Source organism: Lithobates pipiens, unplaced genomic scaffold (genome assembly GCF_037356315.1).
Source record: "Lithobates pipiens isolate NorthernLeopardFrog02 unplaced genomic scaffold, aLitPip1_a1.2 Scaffold_22, whole genome shotgun sequence".
In the NCBI taxonomy this organism is placed as follows: domain Eukaryota; kingdom Metazoa; phylum Chordata; class Amphibia; order Anura; family Ranidae; genus Lithobates; species Lithobates pipiens.
In genome coordinates, this window is record NW_027507784.1 from 319,080,416 (window position 1) to 319,104,546 (window position 24,131).

Sequence of the window (24,131 nt, forward strand, 5' to 3'; positions counted from 1 at the left end):
AAGACCTTCCATGCCCTGGCCTTTTCCCCTTGGGTGTCAAAGGACCTTCTCCTGGAAATGACCCCCTCTTTTGACCATTGTAACCAAGACAGAAAGTGGTGGGAAATACAAAGTTTTAGGCTCTATTCTCAATTTCGCATTGTTGGAGCAAGCGTTCCCGCTTTAGATTTTCTTGAGCAATTTGCATTTGATTTTGCGTGTCGCATAGGCCAGCCTATTTACTTGGACTGCCTTACATGGGTTTGTCGCCCAAAAAAGAAGCTTGTGCTCCCTTCCAGATGACAAGCTTCACGCGATTGTGAAAGACGCACAATCCTGTTGTGGCAACTGCAGCAAAATCGCATCGCATTTGGGGTGCCATTAGGGGAAAATGGCACTCAAAAGCACGTTTATCGTCACAAAATTTGGGATTACTGTCAATCGCCCATGTTCCCAAATAACGAGATGTGAACAGGGCCTTACAATTATCACCAGAACAGAGGGGAGGATAATTCTTCTACTAATGGAGACACCTGTTCTAGTAACAACTGTCTAAAAGTGCCAGCGCCCCCCCCCCCCCCCCCATTGGAGAGGTTTCTCTTTCTTCCCCAACTCAGAGAGCAAAGAAAACAGACAGGGGCTCTAACCATTACCCACTCTGTTCAAAACTAAAAGTATGGATAGACTTTAAATTGTATTAGGTACAGGAAAGGCAATTTCCTCCAATCTGACCAATATAAAAAACATATTCATCACAAAATCTTCATAAGAAAAAATGAAAGTTTAGGGTGCCGCACATCACACAGAACCCCTGTATGAGAAGTAAGAGCAATCAATACAGGGGTTCTGTGTGATGTGCAGCACCCTGGACTTGGATTTTTTTTCCTTATTGGTATTCACTGAGCAGAGACAAGCTTTTTCCCTGCCAGCACTCACATCTGGTGACAGCGAATGAGGACCTACCAGAGCTTTGAGCAGCACCCTTTCGTTTTTGTATGGGTTCACGTCACAAATTGTTTTTGTTTATTAGCAAAAATGTGATTTCATAGTGTTAAGTACTTACATGACGCAAGATGGCCTCTTCTCCCACAGCTTTAAGTAGCCCTTTAGTGTCCACTTGTCCCAAGCGTAGAATATACAGGGGGCGCCCATCTGAAATACAAAACAGATACAATGAGGATAACATGAGAGGAGCATGGATATTCAGCTTTTTAAAGTAGAACTCCAATTCCACTAAAGTGTTTTTGCTTGGATTCCCCCCTACCCATAAAAAAAGATATATTCCCAATTTCTACTTGCCCTCTCTATGCTTCTGTATTGTCTCCTTAGCCCAGCACTGGCAGTCCTCTTTGGGCAGAACAGCCAACAATATCATTCTGCTCATTTCCTGTGAGCCCATTCTGTTGTTTACCTGCCCCCTAGGAGGCACATCATCATATAGGCTGGGCTCAGAGTACTCCGGAAATGAGCGGTGCTTAAATTTAAAGGATTCCTGCAAACCTCTTGCAGCCATCGAGGAAGAAAGAAGCTACCATGAGACCACTAGACCAACTGGATGACTGCAGGGTTTTTTATTGCTGTCTGTGTCCCCACTGGGACTTTTACACTCTGCCCAGGCTGAGGGGTAGGCAGAAGAGAAGGCCACCTTGGGTGCTTTCGCAGTCAGAGGGTACAAAAAAGGGCAGGACCTGCAACCTATGTTGCTGAATTAGTTACCAGAGTGAGGGGTGCACTTTGGCTTTTTTTTTTTATTTAAGGTATGCAGTTGAACAAAACGGTATAGCATTACATATCATAGTCAATGAAATCCATTAATAGACAGTAATACCACCAAGTCAAAGACTATGGATAGCAACGAAATAACAGGCAAGGTTCCAATACAGCAATATGAGGTATCTGTAATCTGTGGGCAATAGCCTCTACTACAACCAATATATCCTGTTTTTCAACCTGTAGAGTGGTGGGAACCCAAAAGATAGATTTATTTGTCATACACATATCGGTAGGAGAAAAAAATGGGTGGGGGGGGGGGGGGAACCCTAACTAGCAGGTACCGAACCATCGCAAGGTAGGGAGTAAAACATGGCTAGTGTACACAATATGTCTCTCAGCCTGTCTTTGCGGAAACGCCGCCCATTGATCAACGCATACCGGAAATTCTTTTTTCCTGGGTAGCAGAGAAAAGGGACAACACCCTAGGTGTCAAGAAGGGAAGTAAGAAGGAAAGGAGAAAGTAGGAAGGAAGTAAGAGAGGAGGGAGGGTATAGAGCTTTGGCGAGGTTGCTCAAGCACATGTCAAGTATTCATCCGAGAACCGGAACACATCCCAATATAGCCAGGATGTGTTGTGTTCCTCCGTCCTGTCCCTAAGGGCAGTTTTCAGGTGTTCCATCTGCTGAATATCGCTCACCCTGGCAAACCACTGTGACACCATAGGTGGAGATTGTTGTTTCCACAGGCTGGGGACGCATGCCCTGGTTGCATTCAGAAGGTGTTTCAGTAAGGATTTACGATATCGCTTACTGGACATAGGGGTCAAATTTAGGAGCACTGCTTGCTGGGTTGTCATAGAGGGAAAGCTTGTGGACAGGGCCGCTGATAAGGCAGTACAGCCAGCCCTCCAGTAGGGGGCCCGAGCCTCATCAGTCCAAAAGGGGGCCCGGACAAGTGCAGGAGAGGAGAGCTGGCTGTTCTGCCTTGTGACTCCTGTGCTTTATCCCTGTGTTCTACTTACTTGCCTACAGTGCCTTTGTTTAGCAAGCTGTCCCATGCTGGCTTTATTCTCGGGCTGCATCGTGATTTTAGAGCAGCAGTGACAGCTGCACACTGTCTCTCTGCTTCTGCCTTGAAATCATTACACTGCCCATGTTCTGTGGGTCCTTAAACTCCCCCTCCCCTCCCCCTTTGCAGCGTTATCTTGCAAAGAAGAAAGATTGAAGGTAAGAAGTTCTCTGCCTGTTCCTCCCTGATGAGTCCTGAGCTCTGCTCTCCTGACCTCTACTCCGTGCTCTGTGTGAATTGTGGCTGTAGGGTTTTAATGTTGTAGTGCTTCTAATGGAAAGGGGTGACTGAGGAGGTGGGGTGTGAAGCTGCAGAAAGTTCAGAATTCCAGCTGACAAACATCTCCACCAGCCACAATGCACCAGCTATTTCTATATGCCACTCCTGAGGCCCCATTTACACTTAGCATAGCGAGAACACATGTTCCTGCATTTATTTTGAATTTTTTTTTTTTTTTTTAGATTGTTTATACATAGGGCAGCCCATTCACTTGAATGGGCACCCTATATTTGACAAACGCACCATAAAAGTTCTAGAACATTTTCAGGCTTGCAGCTTTGCAAGTTTGTCACATGACAAAATGCAAGCTGTTTTTGGGGTGCCATTAACAATTAACGGCACCACAAGCACTATGCGAGATTGCAGTGCATTTCTAAAATTAATGCAAAGCATGCGTTTCCCTTACCCTTTGTCACACGGTCAGGAAATACAAAGTGGAAATGCAGCCTAAGAGCCGGTTCACACAGCGGGCGATGCGAGGCGACACGACTCGCCTCGCCTCGCTCTCGCAAGTCGCCCCCGTTCTGTACAATGGAACCGTTCTGAGAGGAGCGACTCGAGTCGCTCCGACTCAGAAAAAAGGTTCCTGTACTACTTTTGGGCGACCTCGGGGCGACTTGCATTGACTTCTATACAGAAGTCATCTGCAAGTTGCCGCTGAGGTAGCGGCAGGTCGCGGCGAGGCAAGTCGGAGTCGCCTCGCCTCGCCTGCAGTGTGAACCGGCCCTAAGAACTCTTTCACATGGTTGGCTGAGCCGTGGATTTATCATCACCCTAGCTGCACACCCAAATCCTAACAATACCGTCAGACAGGGCTGTACACATGATGTAGTTGCAATGTTTTACTACACAGCTGCGACATTTTAACACAGGCTGCAGAGTTTGACAGGCAGCACCACCTATCAAACTTCCCATTGAATTCAATGGGGCCACTTTGCAACTGCAAGCCAAACACTTGGCTCACAGTTGCAGCCAAGAGTTGCTCACAGTTGCAGCCAGTCTCGCAAAGAAAAATTACTATTCAGCAATTTAAAAAAATTATAAAAAAATACAGATGTCAGGAGGCAGTAGTAGCAAAGATATAATTTCTGCCATGGCTGCGAAACGGCATTGCTACCATCGCATTTTAGCAAAAATTTTATTTGATATTTTTTTTGGGGGGGGGGGGGGGGGGGTGGCCCTGTCAGGTAGGCTGTATGGGGCCCTGTGATTTCTAACAGCAGCCCTGCTTGTGGATGATCTGCAGGACCTGCTGCCAAAAACGGGCTGACTTTGGACAATCCCAGAAAATGTGGAGTAATGTACCAGTCTGGGTACCACATCTCCAGCATAATGGGTTATGTCCTGGGAATAAAGACGCTAGTACTGATGGAGTCCTGTAACAGCACGTCAAGGTTTTATATATGATTTCCTGATATGTGCTGCACAAGGAAGACTTGTGAGCAAAGAAAAGGATACGGTTCTTTTGATCCTCCGTGAACACACTTTGGCCTTTTGCCCTTTGCCCTTAGGTGCCAAAAACCTTGCCCTGGCACTGACCTCTATTAGTCCTGGTAACCATCATCATCACCAAGGCATATATTTAGGAGGAAATCCAAAATGTTACAGTTAACACCAGAACAGTTTTTTTTAAATTAAATAATAAATGCCAGGGGTGGGCTTTGGAAGAGCGGGAAGGCAGGTTGTGGCTAAATCCTAGAGTTTGGCTTCAAAGCTACATAGTACTGAATGGGGGAACATGAGATTTTGAGGGTTGAGAGTTCCACAAATAAAATACAAAAACATGGCATTGGTTCCCTTTTCCCAGGAGTATAGTAAATGAAGATGTAAGCAGCTGGTGGGGCTAACAATTAAGCAGCCTGCTTGCTTTGCACTGCATGGCCAATCTATTAAGAATACAAAGATAAGGACAGAAATAGAGCAAATATGTCTACTCAGAATTAATAATTTGTGTATGCTGAATTACTTCAAAATTAAAACTACTGAATTCACAGCTGAAACTTGAGCAGTGTAAAACAGCCTTGGCTGCAGAAAGAGTTAAAGAGTGCTCAGAAAGTTTTCTAATTTGGATATCTCTGAGAGCACATCCAGGTTCTGACCTCACTTTTCTCCTCTGAAGTTACAGCAGTACAACTTGGTCAAGGACTAATTCAGCCTGTGATCGGGTAATGAAGGAGCAGTAACATGCTCATGAGGTCAACACTGTTTCCCCTTCTATCAGCCAGTATCCTGGGCAATGTTATACAGGCTGAATAGCTAAAAGTGCTGTACCCTCTTCCATCCCAAATCAAGCAGTGCAGGTAACTACAGCAGGCTAATCAAAAGACAGACTAATGGGCCATACACACAATACGATATACCGACAACAACTGTTTGGATGTGAGCTTGTTGTCGGAAAGTCCGACCATGTGTATGCTCCATAGAACATTTGTTAGCGGAATTTCCGCCAACAGATGTTTGATAGCAGGTTCTCAAATTCCAAGGGTGTATACACAATTCCGACTCACAAAAGTCCAAGCATTCTCGGAATCAAGCAGAAGAGCCGCACTGGCTATTGAACTTTATTTTTCTCGACTCGTTGTATGTGTTGTACATCACCGCATTCTTCAGATATTTCCGACAACATTTGTGTGACCGTGTGTATGCAAGACAAGTTTGAGCCAACCTGCTTCGGAAAAAATCTATGGTTTTGTTGCCGGAAAATCCTATCATGTTTACATAGCTTTATGAGTATTATATAAAATACTTCTGAGGATGTTTTAGGTAAAGATAATTGGGTTGGATGAGGTATCTGCCTATACTTTTGCTTTTAAGGTCCAGTAACCTTTAATTGTAAGAAATCATTTGGTAACTCAATCCACTGGTCCCCAAATAAATAAATAATTGAAATGATGCTTTAGAGTTGAGTTGAACTTTCATTTTTTTTTTGTGTTAAGAATTTTGCCTTCTGTAGTGCACAAGGGACTGCGACATCAGTACTGACCTTTATCATGATAATGCCACCCCCCAGCATAGTACTCCTCCAGGATAGATGGTGGGTGCCATGTCTGTAGGATATAGTCCACTTGGTATTGCTTGCGCCAGGACAGAGACTGGAAGAGCATCTCCCGAGCTTTCTCAAAGTTGAAGTCTCGAGCGCGGAGGAAGCGCAAAATGTGCTCATCTTTGGGTATCTGCACAAAAAGAAGGCATAATGATGAAACATAGACTTTACAGGTCTTTACAAATATATAGGAGTTGCTAAACACAAACTATGTGCTCAGACTTGAACATAAGTTGTTAACCTTCCATATGTCAGGAAAGTGGACCACATAGAAATATCAGTACATTGCTTTAGGTCATCGGACTAGGTTGGGACACCAACCGGGGATCACCAATGTAGGACAAGTTCAGCCCATGGTGACCAGAATATATCAAGGTTTATAGTTATAAGTTATATTGCAGTCACAGTTCATCAACATCAGGATGTATCCCTGATTCATCAAGTCCACCAATGTAAGTTGGGACATGTTGGGGTTCATCACAATAAGGGGTTGTATACACTGATAATTTTAGATTTTTGTAATCTATACCAGCAAAAGCAAGCAACTCTGAAGGATTTCAGAAGCATCTCAGTCAGTCAATGTACACAAATACAATCAGGATTGATGACTGAACCAAATAGGTAAAAAGAATTAGGGCAATAACAAAGTTCAAAGCATTTGTTCTAGAGCTTCAGAAGTCTCTGCGGTTCCCATGGGTCATCCGGGAATGACCTTCAGTATGAATGTGCTTCATTAAAATAAGTAAGGATAAGTCCTTGGTTTGTCAAAAAAAAAAGTCAAAGCGAGTCCTTCATTTACCAAAATAGCTTGGAAGTCTTGATTTGTCAAGATAATTTTAGACAGGTGATAGCCATAGTTATTTAGAATGATTAGGGACCTGACCATAGATCAGTATACTAGGTCTGGATGTGTCAACATAGATCATGGTACACCCATGGCTTATGAAGAACTGGCCATGAGCAGAGCTTCAGAAAACAAGTCATACCAAATTCTGGGTTTGTCAAATGAAGTTCAAGGCAGGGATCACTTAAATATTCTCAAGGCAAGTCATTGGTTTTGGACAGGTTTATATTCCACAGATCTTTAGAAAAGAGCATTTGTCAAGATGTTTGCAGTACAATCCACACAAACATGTAACATAGTATGTCACCAAAGCAGTCCAAAATAAATCAATATGAAGTTTGTGGTCACTGTGAGGGGAACACCATCATGGATGCAGAGATTAGGACATCATAAAAAGATTAATGAACTTAAGTGTTCAGTATTTCCCAATACTTACATTTTGGTGGCTCTGCCCTTAAATTTATATATGTTTAAATAATACTATTGCTAAAAAAAAGCCTAAATGAATAACACTTATCAGTCTGCCACTTGTGACTGCATTGTTGCAGAGTTATACTAGTTTGTAGAATTGCCCTGGTTGCATCCATTGCCCATGAATGCACTTTTGATGTAGAGGCCAACAAGTGGAATCACAATGTTCAGGGGACAGAATCGATTTAAGCTTTGGGTGGATGTTGGTGGGATGCATCACTCTCTTACTAATATATATAATCTAGTGGTGGATATTTACCAAAGGTAAATATATGCTACGAAATGTAAGAAAAAAGAGTGCATGTAAATAAAATGTAAATAAAATAATTTACCCCATTGTTGTTAACCTGCCTCATCTATGATGAGTGCTTTTCAGGGGGATGAATGGACCCATCTTATGTTTAGTTACGAGACTGATCTCGAAAAAGGTGACCAGGTAGAAACTCAAATTTCTTTATTAATACGTAAATTTACACGTTTATTGAAAAAAAAAATCACACCTTTCTTAAAAGGTTATACCTCAGGAAAAACGAGCTAAGGCATCAAGATGAGGGATTAAAAAGAAAAATGAAACAATATTAGTGAATGCAAAGAAATATATTCTTTGGTTTAATCTTAGCATGGAGCCATCGTGTGGGCTCAGCTATTATCCCTCGGTTTTCCCTCTGTTTCTCCCTCTCCCCTTTTCTGTTTTTGTTCTTCTCTCTCCCGTCTCCCCTTTTTTCCAGGATCATAATTGAATTTTTACCTTAAAGCGGTAGTAAACCCGCACATTTATTTTTTATTATTTTAAACCTGCAAAGCAAAAGGTATAATGAGCTAGTATGCACCGCATACTAGCTCATTATGAAATACTTACCTTAGAACGAGGCCCCGACATCTGGCCCGATCCACGCCGAGGGAGCTGACATGCTCCCTCAGGGTTTCTTCCGGGTATCGCGGCTCCGGCGCTGTGAGTGGCCGGAGCCGCGATATCGTCACTCCTGCGCATGCGCGCGGGAGATTTCAGTCCGGCCGCTCGGCTGCTGCCGGATTTTGACGGCGAGAAACCCCTTGTGCGCATGCGCCGCTGCAGTCAGCGGCGCATACCGAGGGGAATATCTCCTAAACCGTACAGGTTTAGGAGATATTTTTTTTACCTACAGGTAAGCCTTATTATAGGCTTTCCTGTAGGTAAAAGTTAAAAATGTGGGTATACAACCACTTTAAAAATACCATGGAAGAAGCAGTGAAACAACATTGGTGGTATCCATTACTCTGACAATATTTCGCATTACTAGCAACATATGTATTATATTTATTGGTGCATTGTCACTTTATGTGATTCCTCCTGGGCATCAAGGATCTGCTGAAATTATTGAGGTCTGACTATATCGGGGGTTTCGCTGACTTCCCGGCACGGGGAGGGGAGGAGGGAGCACTTCATTGTTGCTTCCTATCCCCCAATTCCCTCGGCTAGGTTTGGCTGGGGGGAGTAAGCCCCGTGGCGGCGGCAGTCCGTGATCAAGTTCTCTCCGGGTTTTCATGGGGAGTATTGCATTGCGCATGCACGCGCGCATCATCGCGACGTCACGCAGGTTGCGTCGGAGACGACGGTGTTTCCGGGGCATTGTTTGCCTTCCGGAACGCCGAGGAACTGACAGGAGCCATAATTATGGCTCTGGGCGCTGAGGAGAGCAGTGGAGGGGCGGAGAATAGGCACACCTTTAGGAAGGAGGAGAACCACACCTATACTCAATTGAACAATTAAGCAAGTGATATAAATAGGGTGTAGCAGACAGGACTCATTCATTTGATTCCTGGAACACCATACGATACAGATCATTGAAACAGGTATGGAGGATGTTGAAGAGAGATATCTCCTCTTCCTTTGTTTTTCTCCGTTAATATAATGTGAAGCTGAATAACTATATTACTTTATATTTAGTTGTAGGGCTGCTGCGGTACTGGGGGCTCTTTCTCTTTTTTTTACTTGCCGTAAGGGGCTAACTTAATCATCTGCAGGCTACAAAACAAGTGCAGCAGATAGAGTATACAGGTATTATATTATCAATCATTAATGCTACTAATATCTTTTTAGTTTTCACTGCACTTTCTATCACTAATACTATCACAGTCACATCACCATATGCAGATGGGGTCAGTGGTTTACACACACTCCTGTGTCAGTTTTTTTCAGTATTCTTAATTTTTTTCATTCACAACCTACACATTTTGGTTTGCTCGCACCACTTGTTAATCATTTAACACCACTTCACAATAACGATAATCATCATACTGGTGACTCCACACTTTTTTACTAAATTGCTTTTGTATAAACATATAATATTTGGGCAACTAAGCATTACTTTTCTTCCACTTTCTATTTCTTATTTATATTTATATATGCACTTATATAATAGTATAATATTGTAACACAACATTTATATATTCACTTAGAATATCTTTACGTGGAACACTTATTTTCTATTTTATTATATTTCATTATTTTTAGGTGTGGCCACCTAGGGTGTGCCAAGAACCTCCTCTTCTGTTCCTCTGGTTCCCCTGGATAAACTCCAGATACTGTCAATTCTTGCAAGTCAGCGATCGATGCCCCCGTGAAGTTATTTTCCTCCCCCCCCCCCTTCTTTCCCCCAGTTTGGTGGGTGGATGAAGTGGGTTAGAACAGCAGGGCAGCGGTACCAGGATGACCCTTTGAGAGAAGGCACTAATTTCTTTTTCAGATTTTAATAAAAGTCTCTGGTTGAACAGTAACGGTTTGGTGGAACTGGTAAATATTACTGGAATAAGGTATAATAATTAGTTAATTTTTAGGCAAAAACTTTTCTATTGAAAGTCTTTTTTCTTTTGACTATTTGCAGAATATACGATATAATCACCCCTTCTGCTTGGGTTTTGCCCCCCCCCCTGAAGAAGACCCTGACTCCCTGAAGGTCGAAATGCATTGGGGTAGCATGGGTGCTATTTGTAGCTTTTGAAATATTGATGTATTTGTAAATTGTTCCTGTAACTATCTCTGTACCAAATGTTGCATATATCTTTTACCCATAACATATACCAGAGTCCGTATTTTAAATTTATGACGGCGATTAAGCCTTTGAACGAATAAAATAAATATATTTTTACAAATTTATTTCTGCTTCTTGTCGCTGCCTGAAAACCCCAAGGGGAACCTGTCCTTTCATTCTTTTTAGAATATATGCTACTAGAGCTCTGGACTCCATCTTTGCAGTCTAAACCAGCCTTTCTCAAACTTTTCAACACAGGGGATCCCTTGAAATAACTTTACAGGCTCAGGAACCTCTACTAAAAATTACCATTTCTACAATTCCATGATACATTGGTGTAATTACCCCATTACAGATAGCCAAAAGGATCAGTGCGAACCTGCCTGAAAGGCAGGAATTTCTAATTGTTTGAGGAACACCTAGCAACCTCTGGAACCTCCACGGAACCCTGGTTCAGAAACCCTGGTCTAGACCAATCATGTACTATAGAGAAGTTTACAAAGATAATGTGACTGGAGGAGCAATCATAGCAGCTGGAAGGCGCAGATTCAAGTACTCCAGTGAGGAGGTCTTGCTGCAGAAACCCCTAAGATATATAAAAAGTGGAAGGCGATGCATCTTAATTGCTCCCTCAAAACATGTTCATGACTCAAATATCAAACAAAAATTTGCAGAACAGAGACATATAAGGGATGTTTGAAACCCAACGTCCTTACCTTGCCCTTGTGCGTTTCCTTCAACCACTGTCGGAGGTGGATTAAAGTACTTTCCTGCATTGGGGTGAGCTGTCCCAAATATCGCTCTATGTACTCAGCTTCCAGTTTAACACCTAATAAATACCAACACACAAAAAGATTCAGCTTAGTAAAACTCTATGTTCTATAGCAGGCATGTGGTTGATCGTTTGAATGGACTATGGGCGGGACCTATGTGAACCCGTACAGCATTTTATACTTCATACCTCATTGGACAGGAGGATGTTAGATGGCAAAATTTAGCTGAAGGACGGATGTTGAGGAAAGTCAAGTCCCAATGGGAAAGTGAGACTATATCAGTAAGAGGCACAGAAGAAATTTTTACTATGTAATAAAGGTAATAGCATGCCTCTTGCAGTGTTGGCTATTAGACGTGGCTTTTCTGTTTTTTACAGGTTTAAAAAGGAGCACAGGGTTACTTTAAAGGGTCTGTGACAGAAAAAAATGCCCTGATGTCACAAGAGACCTTTCCATGTACATAGCAGGGGATGTAAACCTAAAATCTTCACTTCCTTGACTTACCATCTGGTTCAGAAGTCTGGTTATGTCCTCCAGGCTCTCCTCTAACCAGTCCCAGGGTAGACATCTCCTGCTGGTCATCTCTGGAACCATCAATGTTGTAGAGGTAGCCTCTGGTGGCATTCCCAGAAATAGGGCTATATCCCTCTGATCCACCTGGAGTCCATCTTGGGATGTGAGTGATTCCCTGAGATATCAACTCATTCAAGTAGAATTCAATGACCTCTTTTCCCTGCAATTAAGATCATCCAATGTCACAGGCACGGGGTGGAGATAACCTTAAAAACAGCTGTCGAAGTGTAGCCAGCACATGTAAGGCAGCCCTTTTGAAAGACAGACTAATATTTCAACATATCCGTTCACAAGTGGTTGTGGCAAAGTGATATCATTAGCAAAAAGGTTCAGAGGTATCTAGTCAGTGTGGCTCCCCTTTTCCTCCGCATTGCACTGCACTTATAGATTTTCCTTTAAAAAAATGTTTGTTTTTGACACGTTTGTTCATTTTTAAACTGTTAGTGGAGTCAAACCTATGGTCAACTTGGGCCAAAAGATTTAGAAGCATCAGGATGGATTTTATTATTTGGTTTTAATTAAATTCTATTTGAGTTTGTGATTTTTGATAGAGAAAACTATACAAGTACTGTACTGTTGGATATATCACATATTTAAATTTTTAAATTATTAGATTTTTATGAATATATAAATATATATATATATATATATATATATATACGAAAAAGTATTTATACCCCTTGAAATTTTCCATATTTTGTCATGTTACAACCAAAAACATAAATATAATTTTATTGGGATTTTATGTGATAGACCAACACAAATTGGTACATAATTGTGAAGTGGAAAGAAAATGATACGTGGTTTTATTTTTTTTACAAATATCTGAAAAGTGTGGCGTGCATTTGTATTCAGCCCCCTTTACTCTGATACCCCTAACTAAAATCTAGTGGAACCAATTGCCATCAGAAGTCACCTAGTTAGTACATTGAGGCCATCTGTGTGTAATTTAATAACAGTATAAATACACCTGTTCTGTGAAGCCCTTAGAGGTTTGTTAGAGAACCTTAGTGAACAAGCAGCATCACAAAGGCCAAGGAACACACCGGACAGGTCAAGGATAAAGTTGTGGAGAAGTTTAAAGCAGTATGAGGTTATAAAAAAAAACCCAAGCTTTGAACATCTCATGGAGCTGTGTTCAATCTATCATCTGAAAATGGAAAGATTATGGCACAACTGCAAACCTACCAAGACATGGCCGTCCACCTAAACTGACAGGCTGGGCAAGGAGAGCATTAAAGTGATTGTAAATCCTTTACAATCACTTTAAACTACAGGCAAGCCTATAATTAGGCTTGCCTGTAGCTGCACTGGATATCTCCTAAACCTGCAAGGTTTAGGAGATATCCCTGTATTTGCATGTGGCGATGTCATGCGGCACATGCGCACTTAAGCCAACTGAAACAATGGCAGTATGTGCCGTTGCTTCAGTTGTACTGTGCCATTCGTGGCATGTGTGAGAATGACGTCATTGTGGCTCCTGCCAATCACAGCGCCAGAGTTGTGATACCTGGAAGCAAGCCCCGGGCAACATGTCGGCGGCCTGAGGGGGAGACGAGGATGGCTGCGGGGGATTTGTTCTTGGGTAATTCATAATGAGCTAGTATGCTATGCATACAAGCTCATTATGCCTTTATCTTGCAGGGTGTGTTTTTAGTTTAGTTTTTTGCAGGAGGGTTTACTTCCTCTGTAATCAGAGTAGCAGCCAAGAGGCCCATGGTGATTCTGGAGGAGTCTGGGAATCTGTCCACAGGACAACTATTAGTCGTGCAATCCAAAAATCTGGAAAAAAGTCATTGTTGAAGGAAAGCCATAAGAAGTCCTGTTTGCAGTTTGTGAGAAGCCATGTGGGGGACACAGCAAACATGTGGAAGAAGGTGCTCTGGTCAGATGAGACCAAAATTTTACTTTTTGGCCTGAAAGTGAAATGCTATGTGTGGTGGAAAACTAACACTGCACATCACCCTGAACACACCATCCCCACTGTGAAACATGGTGGTGGCAGCATCATGTTGTGGGGATGCTTTTCTTCAGCAGGGACAGGGAAGCTGGTCAGAGTTGATGGGAAGATGGATGGAGCCAAATACAGGGCAATCTTAGAAGAAAACCTTTTAGAGTCTGCAAAAGACTTTAGACTGGGAGGGAGGTTCACCTTCCAGGAGGACAACAACCCTAAACATACAGCCAGAGCTACAATGGAATGGTTTAGATCAAAGCTTATTCATGTGTTAGAATGGCTCAGTCGAAGTCCAGACCAAAATCCAATTGAGAATTTGTGGCAAGACATGAAAATTGCTGTTCACAGACGTTCTCCATCCAATCTGACAGAACTTGAGATATTTTGCAATGGAGAATGTGCAAAAATGTCTCTCTAGATGTGCAAAGCTGGTAGCCCTTGTACACACGGTCGGAGATTCCGAAGGAATGAGTCCGATTGGACCATATTGTCGGATAATCCGACTGTGTGTGGTCTCCATGGGACTGTTTCCGGCGGAATATCCGACGGACCAAGTTTTCCAACTTGTCTATAAAATTTTCCGACAACATGCTCTGATCGGACATACTCCGATCATGTGTAGCCTACTAGACATGTGCAAAAGGAAAAAATTCTTTTAGTTTCGTTTTAATTCGTTAATTCATTAATTTCGTTTAGTTATATTAGTTAACTTCCTTAAATTCGTTTTCGGATTTCGTTTAGTTTTCTACCGAATTTGAAAAATCGGCCACATTCGAAAATATTTCTACCGGATTCGAAATGATTTCAACATGATTCGACATTATTTCAACCACATTCGAAAATATTTTGTGACCCGACTTTAGGGCCATGTATCTCGGGGTCACTTGGTGCTAGACACTCCAAATTTGGATATGTTGTAGTGCTAGTACGATTGTGTTTGCATACCAAATTTGGGGTTTCTAGCTATAAGTGACCCTGAGATATGTGGCCCCAAAATCGGGTCGCAAAATGTTATTAGTTAATAGAGCAGAGAATGACATTTTGCGACCCGATTTTGGGGCCACATATCTCGGGGTCACTTATAGCTAGAAACCCCAAATTTAGTATGCCAACACAATAATACTAGCTCTACACCATATCCAAATTTGACATGTCTAGCACCAAGTAACCCCGAGATACATGGCCCTAAAGTCGGGTCACAAAATATTTTCGAATGCGGTTGAAATAATGTCGAATCATGTTGAAATCATTTCGAATGCGGTTGAAATAATTTCGAATCATGTCGAATTCATTCGAATTCATTCGTTATATTTCTTTCGTATTCGTTGTAATTTGTTATTTTTTATTCGGACATTCGGATGCATCCGAATGTCCGAAAGATGCAAAATTCGGCCGAATTTCGATTCGTTACGAAACGAATTGCACAAGCCTATAGCCTACTCTGATGGACAAAGTGCCACGCATGCTCAGATCAAATTCCTAGACCAAAGCTATTGGCTACTAGCCTGAACGTAGTCCCATCGTAACTAAATAACGTCATCACGTTATGCACAATCGGATTTTCCGACAACTTTGTCCGACCGTGTGTATGCAACAGTTTCGGACAAAATCCGTCAGACAAAATCCAACGGATTTGGTTGTCAGAATGTCCGCCCGTGTGTACAAGGGCTTAGAGACATCTCCAAAAAGACTTGCAGCTGTAATTGCAGTGAAAGGTGGTTCTACAAAGAATCGACTCGAGGGCTGAATACAAATACACATTTTACATTTGTAAAAAATGTTGAAAACCATTTATCATTTTTCATCCACAATTATGTGCCACTTTGTGTTTGTCTATCACATAAAATCCCAATAAAATACATTTACGTTTTTGGTTGTAACAAAACATAACATAATGAAACCTTTTTCAAGGTAATAAAAATATATATATATATGTGTGTGTGTGTGTGTGTGTGTATATATATGTAAATATATTATTTACGTAATAGTTATATAAAATATATTAGTTATTTATTACCCAATTTTAATCAAATTATTTAATTTTGTCATTTCCTTCTATATCAAAATCAAGCAAAAAAAATGTTTCCAAGCTTTTGAATACACTTTCTTGATTATGAATAGATCTATCATGTATTATTATGCTTGATTTCTGAACACAGGTTCTTATGAAAATTGAATAAAAAGCATTACATTCATTCCAAAATCAAATGTTAAAAGCAAACAAAAGTTTGATGTGTTTTCGAACAACATTCATCCAGTCATCGAATGTACAAAGATTTTTTGTATGAGCGTTCGTACGAATAGTCACATGAGTATTCCTTTAAAACTTTACTAGTGTATGGCCAGCTTTAGAAATAACAGAATGCCAAAATTCATGGAACTACTATACTTTATGCCCCCCCGTCATGATTTGGGAGGACTTACCCGCTTGATGTTGGCGGTGTATTGCTTCATGGCGATCTTTTCCACCGTGCTCTCGAAGCCAAAGAAAGATTTGATGTCCAGAGAGGCCGTCTGCTCAAAGCACGTCCATTCCTCATTGTCAGGGTGAACCTAGAACCCAAAAAGAGCTCCATCATCACCGCTGCCATTGCCAGGACCCGCACCCATGCTGTTTTTTTTCTTTAAAGAACACCTGGGAGGTCTTTTAAAAAATAAAATATTGCCAGAGTTAGGCTTTTACACAAGACTAAAATGGTATTGGGTTAGTTTTATTTTACTATTTTATATTTGTATACACTTTCAACCATTGTTTAACCACCTCAATACCGGGCACTTACACCCCCCTTCCTGCCCAGGCCATTTTCCAGCTTTCAGCGCTGTCACACTTTGAATGACAATTGCGCGGTCATGCTACACTGTAACCATGTGGAATTGTTATAAATTGTCTTCACACAAATAGAGCTTTCTTTTGGTGATATTTAATTACTCCTGGGTTTTTTATTTTTTCCAAAAAAAGACCAAATATTTAGCAATTTTTTTTTTCTTATTTACAAAATTTACTGACAGAAACGAAGTCATTTTTCTCCTTCACTGATGGGCACTGGTAGGCTACACTGATGGGCACTGATGAGGTGGGGCATGAATATTCCACACTTATGGGCACTGATATGTGGCACTGAAAGGCGGCACTGGGTGGCACTGGTGGGCACTGGGCACAGATAGGTGGCACTGATGGGCGGCTCTGGGAATTTATGGGTGACATTGATGGGCAGCAGTGATGGGCATTGATGGGCAGCACTAATAGCCAGCACAGTTTTTTTTTTCCCCAGCACATTACAAACTCTGTTTAGGATATAATCATGTAATATAAGACAAAGGATTCCCAGAGTGCTGGCAAGCTGAGACAGCACAGCTTGGTTTGCAGCTCCATTTGTCTGACTGAAGCTGTCATGTGCCTGATGAAGATCAAGTTGAAAAGGGGTCTCTTTTGTTGCACGTCTTGTTTACCACCTCTGGCAGTGGTGACAGGAGATGTGAGGAAACAAGAGTGGCGCAAGAGCTGATGCTGCGGGAAGTGCCAGCTACAGGATGCGAGACAGACCACTGTGGACAGGAATGAGGCCAGGACACTAGTCAGAGGTCAGCGACACCCGGGCAATGAAGTACAGGAACATAAAGAAGCAGAGTCAGGCTACAAGCCAAGGTCAGTTCACAGCTGGTACCAAATCAGAAAGCTGGACACAGTATACAAAACACGGGCTGAGATTACGAGTAGACAAGAATCCAAAAGGCAGGTCAAAGGCAAGCTGGGTCGTACAGTGGAAGGAAAACATCACAGGTCAGGTCACAGGGACTAGCTGAAGATCACTCAGCAATTTGTCCATATCACAGCACAGCTTAAATAGGCCATTTGGCACTTAAATGAATGCCAAGTGTGCACGTGCACCTACGCACATCACAAACATGCACATGCATATGTAACAGTCTTTTCGTGTTAGCACACAATGGACCTTTCTTTCAGAAACCTCCTACTGAGCCGTCCGATAAGTGAAGGGTCACTGGTGTGGTGATATACTGGGCTTCATTCAGCATAGTATTATTGTGAACGCAAAAGACTACAGCTATATGCACTACACTAAAAATGAATATGAAACATTTCATATTCGCTTAAAATAATAATAAAAAACATGTATTTATTTATAATCTTAAAAACATACATAAGGATAGAATGGTATTGTAACTACTGTCTGCACTCATGTTGTACAGTGCTGCGTAAACAATTGGCGCTATATAAACCCTGTATAATAATAATAATAATAATAATAATACAGACTTTAGGTATAAAAAAAACTCTCCGCATGTTCTATACTGGAGTTCCTGTAACACAATATGACCACACGATGGCGCTATTTGCTTCCGAATGGCTAAATGCTTACCAGAAATATACCACATGCACAATATTCTTGTTTAAAATAAATAAAATGACAAGTGACATTGAGTGATACTGTCCATGCAAGTAATCTTGTGTCGTTCGTTGTGTGCCCCTACTCTGCCTAGCTCTGGTTATGAAGTCCCTCCAAGCTTATATTCATCCTCTGTGTGTTTTAGTAAATAACTTCCTCCAAAAGGGCTTTGCTGGTAAGTTGAGCTCTATACATCTCTGAGGGTGGAAAATAATAACAGGAAATTCTTTTGAAAGCAGCAAACAAAACAAGTGCAAATTTGCAAAAAATGAATCGGAACATCTTCATTTTTTTTTAAATCTTGTTTGTCTTTTATAGACATACCAAAAAAGACTTCAGCTTTGTAGGTAAGACATTACATCAGGCTTTATGTCCATACAACTTGTAGTTTTATTCTGGCTAAATTGATGAGAATATATATATATATATATATATATATATATATATATATATATATATATATATATATATTGGTTGGGATGAGAAATGTGAAGGGGGAGAGAAAGAGACTGGGTAGTAGGAGAGAGAAGTTGACAGAGAGATAAGGAAGGGGAGAGAGAGAAACAAATGCAAGGGAGAAAGAGATGGGGGAGAGAGAGAGGGGGGGAGAGAGAGAGAGACAGGGGAGAAGGAGATAGGGGAGAGAAGGAGAGAGAGAGGGGAGAAGGGGGGGGGGAGAGAGAGAAACAGGGGAGAAGGGGAGAGGAGGAAGAAGGAGAGAGAGGGGAGAAGGGGGGAGAGAGGGGGGGGGGAGAAGGAGAGAGGAAGAGAGAAGGGGAGAGAGAGAGTGAAAGACAGGGGAGAAGGGGGGGAGAGAGGAGGGAGAGAGGGGAGAAGGGGGGGGGAGAGGAGGGAGATAGGGGAGAAGGGGAGGAGAGAGAGAGGAGAAGGGGGGAGAGAGAGAGAGAGGGGAGAAGGGGGGAGAGAAAGAGAGAGAGAGAGAGAGGGGAGAAGGGGAGAGAGAGGGGGAGAAGGGGGGAGGGAGAGAGAGAGGGAGTGAGAGGATGGAGATAGAGGAGGGGGGAGAGAGAGGAGGGGGGGAGAGGGGAGGGGGGAGAGAGGAGGAGGGGGAGAGAGGAGAAGGGGAGCGAGAGAGGGGAAAGAGAGGAGAGGGGGGGAGAGAGACAGGGGAGAGAGAGACATGGGGAGGGAGAGAGAGGGGGACAGGGTAGAGAGACACTGGGAGGAAGAGAGAGGGGGACAGGGTAGAGAGACACAGGGGGAGGGAGAGAGAGGGGGACAGGGTAGAGAGACACAGGGGGAGGGAGAGAGAGACACGGGAGAGGGAGAGAGAGAGGGAGGGGAGAGACGGGGGAGAGGGAGAGAGCAGGGGGGATAGGAAAATATAGACAAAGGAGAGGGGAAAAAAGACGGTAGAGGCAGAGAGAGAGAGAGAGAGAGAGAGAAACGGGGGAGAGATGGGGGAAAGAGAGAGAGACAAGGGAGAGGGAGAGACACAGGGGAGAGAAAGACGAGGAGGAGGGGGAGAGAGAGAGGCGAAAGGGAGAGTGGAGGAGAGAGACAGAGACAGTGGGGAGGGGAGAGAGAGAAAAAGAGACAGGAGAGGGGGTGTGAGAGAGACAGACAGAGGGATAGATAGATAGAATGAATGGTAAACTCAAACATCAAATAGGCCATTATAAATATTTCGAAGTGTAAGAGAAGAAAAAAAAGCCCCAGTGACTGTTTTTCCCCTTTACAAACAGGCCTCAGAGTTATAGGAGAAAATCTTCCATCTCACTCGATGAGACCAATCCTGATGTGTAAAGTGCTGTAGCCCAGAGCAATTCCTATCAATTTGGATCTCATTTAGAAACTATTTATATTTTTCTAAAATGGATTGTTTATGCTACTCTTTGGTACCTTAAAAGTCCGGCTTACCCCTTCTCCCCTTTTTTTGTATAAATGGGATGCGGTACCATTTTTTGATCTCCTATCACCCAGTTCTTAAATATATTTTAAACGTTTTAGTTCATCTTCAGGCCTAAAATGTGCATTTAAATTGGGAGGCAGCATTATAGCATTGTCACCCTATGAGAGGAAGTGGCTGAACATGGCAGGATCACCAGGGAAAAGCTGCAGATTTAAAACGACTATAATGACTTTTGAAATGGCATTAACGTGTTAAAGGTTCTATGAGATTTTAGCGATTGTACAGATTTTAACAATGGCATCCATTATCTTCTATTGTGACACTAGTCTCCAGCCATGACCAGGAATGTGACATCAAAGTGTCACTGTGATGAGTGACATTCCTACCAACAGACAAGCTAAGTCTTGCTTGTTATCAGAGAATGAGATGAATCGCTGTCGTATCTGGCAGCTGTCCGGGCCTGTTGGAAAGTTTGTACAGATTGTTGTGGAAAGTATTTTACTATGAGCCCACAAGGTTATCTGCCTGTTGCAGTCATCATTGTCTAACGTGGGAGTAATCCGCGTGGAGTTCAGTCTTGATGGGGGTACGCGGACAGAGGCACCACTGCGAGGGAATGGATTTCTCAGTGTAGTATTAAAGCCCAAATCAACTACCTTCTCATATCAGCTACATACATTCCAGGTGCAACAAAACAAAAGGTGTGCAAAGTCTAATGCCACGTACAGACGATTGGAAATTCCGCAGCAAAAGTCCAATCTGAGGTTTTGGTCGGAAATTGCGGCCGTGTGTATGCTCCATCGGACTTTTGCTGGCCAAATTCCTGCCAGCAAAAGATTGAGAGCAGGTTCTCTATTTTTCCGATGGAAAAAGTTCCGATTGGAAATTCCGATCGTCTGTAACAATTCCGACGTGCAAAATTCCTACACATGCTCGGTAACAATTGGACGCATGCTCGGAAGCATTGAACTTCATTTTCTTGGCTCGTCGCAGTGTTGTATGTCACCGCGTTCTTGACGATCGAAAGTTCAGCGAACTTTTGTGTGACCGTGTGTATGCAAGGCAAGCTTGAGCGGAATTCCGTCGGAAAAACCATCCAAGATTTTTCCAATGAAAACTCAGATCGTGTGTGTGTGTGTACGGTGCATTAGGCGATTTTCACACTACTTTTAGCACCATTTTACCATCGTTTTAGTAGCGCTATTTGGCCCCTAGCAGCCGAAAAAGGGTTAGAACGGCAGTTTGGCCACACTGCCCAATTGTTTTCAGTGGGCAGGAGCGCTTTGAGGGCAGTGAATACAAAGCTTCTACAGTGCTGCAAAGATGTGGCTTGCAGGACTTTTTTGACCTCGGGCTTTCACACTGGAAAGACAGGAGAGGCTCTTTACAGGCACTGTGCAGGCGCTATTTTTAGTGCTGTAGCACCTGTAAAGCGCCTCAGTGTTAAAGTAGCCTTAGTTTGTTCCCTGTAGAAAGCAGCCATAGCCCGAGTCAAAAAGCCAGTCCCCCACTGCTGAAGAAAAAGGTACTTTGCTCTTATGAAGAAGCAGTGGTCTCTCTGCAGTGGCATACCTCCCAACTTTTTGAGATGGGAATGAGGGACACCTATCAGCAAAAGTAAGCAGACATAGGACACACCCCCTTAAAGGAGAATTGTACAAAAAAAAAAAGATTGGTTAAACCCAAATTGCTTTTTTACCACTACTATTCCTTTACATTGGATTTTAAAATTTACAAATGCAGCAATTTAGAAATTGCATGAAAGGTTTAGCACTGGGAAACACTTTTTGATTGATAAAAAGTGCATTTTATATACATCTATATAGATCAGACCAAAATGAGGGACATATCAGGAGGAATGAGGGACATTGCTCCAAATCAGGGACAGTCCCTCAAAATCAGGGAGGTATGCAGTGGTCTGACAACCCAATCCCCCCCTCCCACCCAGTGCTGGGACAAGATCATTCATTGCCCAGGGCAAAGATGCCAAATTGTGCCCATTCATTATGTGCGAGCTTATGAGGTGGAGGGGGAGAGCAAGCACAGCCCTCATCTCCTCCCGGCTCTCTCCTCCTCTCCTTAAAGCTTCCAGTATTGGGCTGACAGAAGTAGTGATGCTGCTGTCACTACTCAGTGCCCCCATCCCTACAATACATGCTGCGGCCAGGGCAGCCGACCCTTCTTCCCACCCCTTGTGCCGGCCCTGCCCCCTCGTATCCTGCTAAGTCAGACCAATAGCTCTGCCAACTGCAGATTGGAGAGATCTAGCTCTCTCCATGTGCTGCCAGGTAGAGGGGAGGGAGATCAGCGAACATCTGTTCATTGATCTCCCATTCCTGCTAATGACCCAGAAGCCACATGCATAGCTCCCAACTGTCCCTGATTTCGAGGGACTGTCCCTGATTTGTCCCTCTTTCCCCCTCATTTGTCCCTAATTTTGGTCTGATCCCTATAGCTGTATATAAAATGCACTTTTTTCATCTTTCAAAAAGTATTTTCCAGTGCTAAACCTTTCTTCCAAATTCTAAATTGCTGCATTTGTAAATTTTTAAGGTCAATATAAAGGAATAGTAGTGGTAAAAAATAGCACTTGTGGATTTAATTACCCTTTTTCTTGGGTTAATTCTCCTTTAAGGGGGTGTGGCAGGGGGCGTGTCCTATGCCTACATATGTTTGCTGGTAGGTGTCCCTCATTCTCATCTCAAAAAGTTGGGAGGTAATCACGTGTAAAATGTCACTTACAGGGTTCTTGGTTCACTTTCCCCAGCCAGTGTGGCAGGGGTAGAAGCTAATGGAGCACAATTTACACTCCAATAGCTTCATTTGAGGGCCGATGAGACTTCAGGGGTCTTGTAGACCTCCGATGTCTCCTTATAGAAAAACTGTCACCAAAGAGGGTATGTAATGAAAAATAAACTTTAGTGAAAAAAAAAATATATAAAAAAGAAAGTGTAAAAAAAACAAGTAAATTTACACCCAAGCACTTAAAACTTCCCTCTCAAAAAATTTTGAGCATCCCCCCATCCCAACATACATGCATGTATGAACACAAGACAAGACAAGGCATGCATCAGGGGCGCCTATGCAAAAAAATGAAACGCGTGTTACATATTGCCACGCACCCCAGAGTGAGAGCAAGAATTCTAGGCCCATTAATCAGGTTAACTCTAAACTGATGGCCAGTACGAACACATGCAATTTTAAGTCTTGACGTGTTGGGTATCTACTTACTCGGCTCATATTTTATATTTTACCAAAAATTGGTTAAAATATTGAGTTTGTGAGCCCTAAAATGACCTTTAGCCTCGTTTCACACCAAATGCGGCTTTGAAATCTCGCTACTTCAGTGCAATTTCAAAGCCACCAGTCAGTGCGATTTCATGCACAGATGTCACTGCAAGTCACACGTGAAACTGCCAAATATAGTGCAGGAACCTCTTTTCAAGTTGGAGTCGCACCAATTTGAACGGTTCCATAGGCACAAATAGGGTGCGACCTGTCATGTGACTTTGAACAGTCAAATCACATGACAAGCCGCACTGGTGTAAACAGGGGCCTAGTGTATTTTTATTTTTTTTTAACTGAAATTTTCATAAACATTTCATAAACCACTGCGCTAATATTGTGTAACATGAAAAATTGAAACTACCACTATTTTATTCTCTAGGTCTAGGGTGTTTGCTTTCAGTTATGAAATTATATTTTTAAACATGTGAAAAAAACACAACAGCGAACGGGTTAAAAGCAAGCCTGTAAAGAGGGAAATGCAGAAGCTTCCTTTGATAAACGAATTATTAAAGGTGCAGGCTACAGGGCTATCATTGCCTTCCTGGCTTCCAGGGCCGGTGCTACCACTAGGCAAACTAGGCAGCCGCCTAGGGCGCACTGCTGCCTAGGGGCGCCCGGCCACTGGTGTTACTACTCTGTTCTCTTTGCAACAAGCAACTAAGTCTCAGCATCAGCAGGCAGCCTCCGCTCCATTCGTACATAGTGTCAGAGGCGCAGTGGCGGCGGAGGACTGTGTCTGTGTCCCAACTCCTGAATGGAAGCAAGCAAACATTCATTGATGGGCACGAGTAGGCTGCATTGATGTGCACTGGTGAGGCTGCATTGATGGGCGCTGGTGAAGCTGCATTGATGG

General features: G+C 42.7%; 1 protein-coding gene across 5 annotated transcripts in view; it reads right to left on the reverse strand.

Annotated features, from left to right (window-relative positions):
- Positions 1 to 24,131, reverse strand: part of SEC14L5 (SEC14 like lipid binding 5) — a 149,234-nt gene that overhangs the window by 14,469 nt on the left and 110,634 nt on the right. For all 5 annotated transcript variants that reach the window (XM_077449468.1, XM_077449465.1, XM_077449467.1 and 2 more), the window contains 5 exons: positions 16,136 to 16,264; positions 11,686 to 11,914; positions 11,125 to 11,237; positions 6,023 to 6,212; positions 1,043 to 1,131 (listed from right to left, as the gene is read on the reverse strand). In XM_077449468.1, the coding sequence (XP_077305594.1) occupies positions 1,043 to 1,131; positions 6,023 to 6,212; positions 11,125 to 11,237; positions 11,686 to 11,914; positions 16,136 to 16,264 (750 nt within the window). The remainder of the gene's footprint in view (positions 1 to 1,042; positions 1,132 to 6,022; positions 6,213 to 11,124; positions 11,238 to 11,685; positions 11,915 to 16,135; positions 16,265 to 24,131) is intronic.